General features: G+C 36.9%; 1 protein-coding gene across 1 annotated transcript; it reads right to left on the bottom strand.

Moving 5' to 3' along the window:
* Window positions 1-520: 520 nt before the first annotated feature.
* LOC18030348 (dehydration-responsive element-binding protein 1B) lies at window positions 521-1525 on the bottom strand. Its single transcript, XM_006413238.2, has one exon. It carries the CDS (start codon window positions 1328-1330, stop codon window positions 680-682), a length of 651 nt encoding a protein of 216 aa, XP_006413301.1. The 5' UTR covers window positions 1331-1525; the 3' UTR covers window positions 521-679.
* Window positions 1526-2578: the final 1053 nt, after the last annotated feature.

The following is a 2578-nucleotide window of genomic DNA, read 5'->3' as shown; positions in this document are numbered from 1 at the left end:
GCTATTTACTAAACTTGTACTTTTGCTCCAAATATTTCGTTATTTTTCTCTATCTTTTTTGCTATTTATAATGATGCCTTCAAAATTTTGTACCCATTGAAATAGTCTATAACTTTTGCGAACAACTGAAGTGACCTTGCTATCAAAAAAAGGAAAAAAAACTGAAGTGCCCCATCTTGTTTCTATTTATATTCACATATACTCGGGAATTTTGTTATTCACAAAAGAGCCTGAAACTTTCTATATTTATCAAATTGCCAAAAAAAAATTGCTAGGTACCAACTTACGGTAACAAATGCAATGCCTGAACTTTTTGTCGTTATGGAAGTGCTAGATTGTGTTCAATACAGAGGCCCGGAAGTTTTATTATTAACAGTTTTATTCTCGTTAATTATCAAATTTCATCGCTTTAATGACATTCATTATCCTTTTCCATCGTTGCTTCAGACGAATCTTTAAACACAAGAAGCCTCAACTACTCTTGTTTGTTGCTTAAAAGGAGACCAAGATTATACTCCACACAAAAAATACTCGCATTGAAAATATTGTTTTTGAAAGATTTACATCGTCTCTCAGTGACCACCAAAAAAAAAAAAAAAAGAGGGATTCATCCTATAAAAAAATTGTGGAATCCTAAAATCTCAGAAAAAAAAAAAAAAAATTATAGTACCAAATTTTTTTAATAACTCCAAAGGGACACGTCAGCATCTCCGTCGCAGTCATAATTATGTCCCCATTGTACGGACGGAGGAGGCAAAAGCATACCTTCCGCCATATTAGCCAGCAACCTCGGCATGCCAAACATGGCTTCCTCGTCCATATAAAACCCTTCGCTTTGTTCCTCCTCCGTTACAATAACCTCCACCGTCGTCTCCTCCATGTCAAGGCCATGATCCGATGTCATCGTATCACTCATCTCAGCCTGAAAAGCAACCGCCGCTTCAGCAGCCGCTTTCTGTATATCTTTAGCGCAAGTTGACTCCGGGATTCTAAGCCGCCAAGCCGAGTCTGCGAAATTTAGACAGGCGGATCTGCCACGTAGAGCTATGGCGGCGACGTCGTGAGCACGAGCTGCCATCTCGGCTGTTGGAAAAGTTCCGAGCCAAATCCTAGATTTCTTGTTTGGCTCTCTAACCTCACACACCCACTTACCGGAGTTTCTCCGACGAACTCCTCTGTAGATTGGGTGACGTGTCTCCCGAAACTTCTTCCGACCGGCTGGTTTCTTCGGACAGCTAGTCGCTAGCGTCGGACAGTAATCGCCGCCTACGGTGACCGGAGACTCGTACTCGGAGCCAAACATTTCAGCGAACGCAGAAAATGAGTTCATTTTTGATCTTTAAGAAAAAAAGAAAACTCTTTTTTGAGAAAAACTGGATAAGGTTTAAGTAGTAGGTTAAAAGATCTTCCGTTCTGATGGTTTTTGATAGAAATATTTTATTTTTATCTCTCTCTTTTTTTTTCAGGTTGGATTTTAAAGTTTGTAGTTTGAAGAAAAGTGGGAGTGAGGGTTGGTGTTTATATTGGCCTGAGATTTTTGGAATTTGAAGGAAAACAATTAATAAAGAAAGGCAAAACACGGAGTTACTGGCTGTGGGAGTGCCAAGTGGACAAGGAAACAGCTAAGTGATCCCACGGTATTGTGAATGCGCTGGTTTGATTCACTCATACTCTGACATGTGTCCTTTTGACCAGTTTTGACTCTTTCACTCGTTATACCTTTATGAGTTTTTTTTTTTTTTCACTTGTTGTATTGTGTGAATGTGTGGCTGTGTTTCTGTAGTGTAGGACAACCGGTATCCCATTTTTTTATAGCTATTTTAACTTACATGAATAAACCAAAATATTGTCATTATTTTGTCAACCAACTATATAAAATAATAGCGTGAGAAGATATTTGTAGTGCTCGCTCTCGTTTTTGTTTTTTTCCTTGATATTTTATCTACGTTTTTTTTTTTTCTTGTCAACGCTATCTATGATTTTTTTGTTTCCCCCCTTGATATTTTAAGGGGTGTCCTCTCTGTGTTCTTTTTTCTCTACTTTTTCTAATAATGGTAAACTTTTTTTTTCCTTGACATATTATATTCCTAGTCCTAATATAATAGTGAGAGCAAAATCTGATTAAACAAATGGAATATAAGTGTGGTCATAAGAGAAAACGCAAAATAAGGAGAACAAAATTTGAATGATAAGTATAATAAGTGTCATAACTAGTTTTGATCTCCACAAGATACCTTCCACATAGCTATCCATGAGAGTAAAGATTGGCGTTTGACTCAAATCATCTTAAATGAAGAAGATTTTACGTCTTCTTTTAAAAACATTAGAAGACCAATACATAAGGGTGAATACAACATACTGTCAAATTGATGGTCTTGGCATAAAAGACCAATATAACTTGTATGATGAAAATGGAGTTCGCTTTCTTGGTTTAATAGGGTCTTATAGATGCCTTTCTCCTCTACACTTTGAATTTGAAGCATTGTTGTGGTCTATGAAGTGTTTACTTGAGAATGAATGTATATCAGTGATATTTGAAACTAATTCTTCGTTGTTGCGAAAGTTAGATGGCCAAGAG

This window comes from Eutrema salsugineum, unplaced genomic scaffold, assembly GCF_000478725.1.
Source record: "Eutrema salsugineum unplaced genomic scaffold, Eutsalg1_0 scaffold_1, whole genome shotgun sequence".
Classification (NCBI taxonomy): domain Eukaryota; kingdom Viridiplantae; phylum Streptophyta; class Magnoliopsida; order Brassicales; family Brassicaceae; genus Eutrema; species Eutrema salsugineum.
This window is presented reverse-complemented; position numbering and strand designations above follow the sequence as displayed.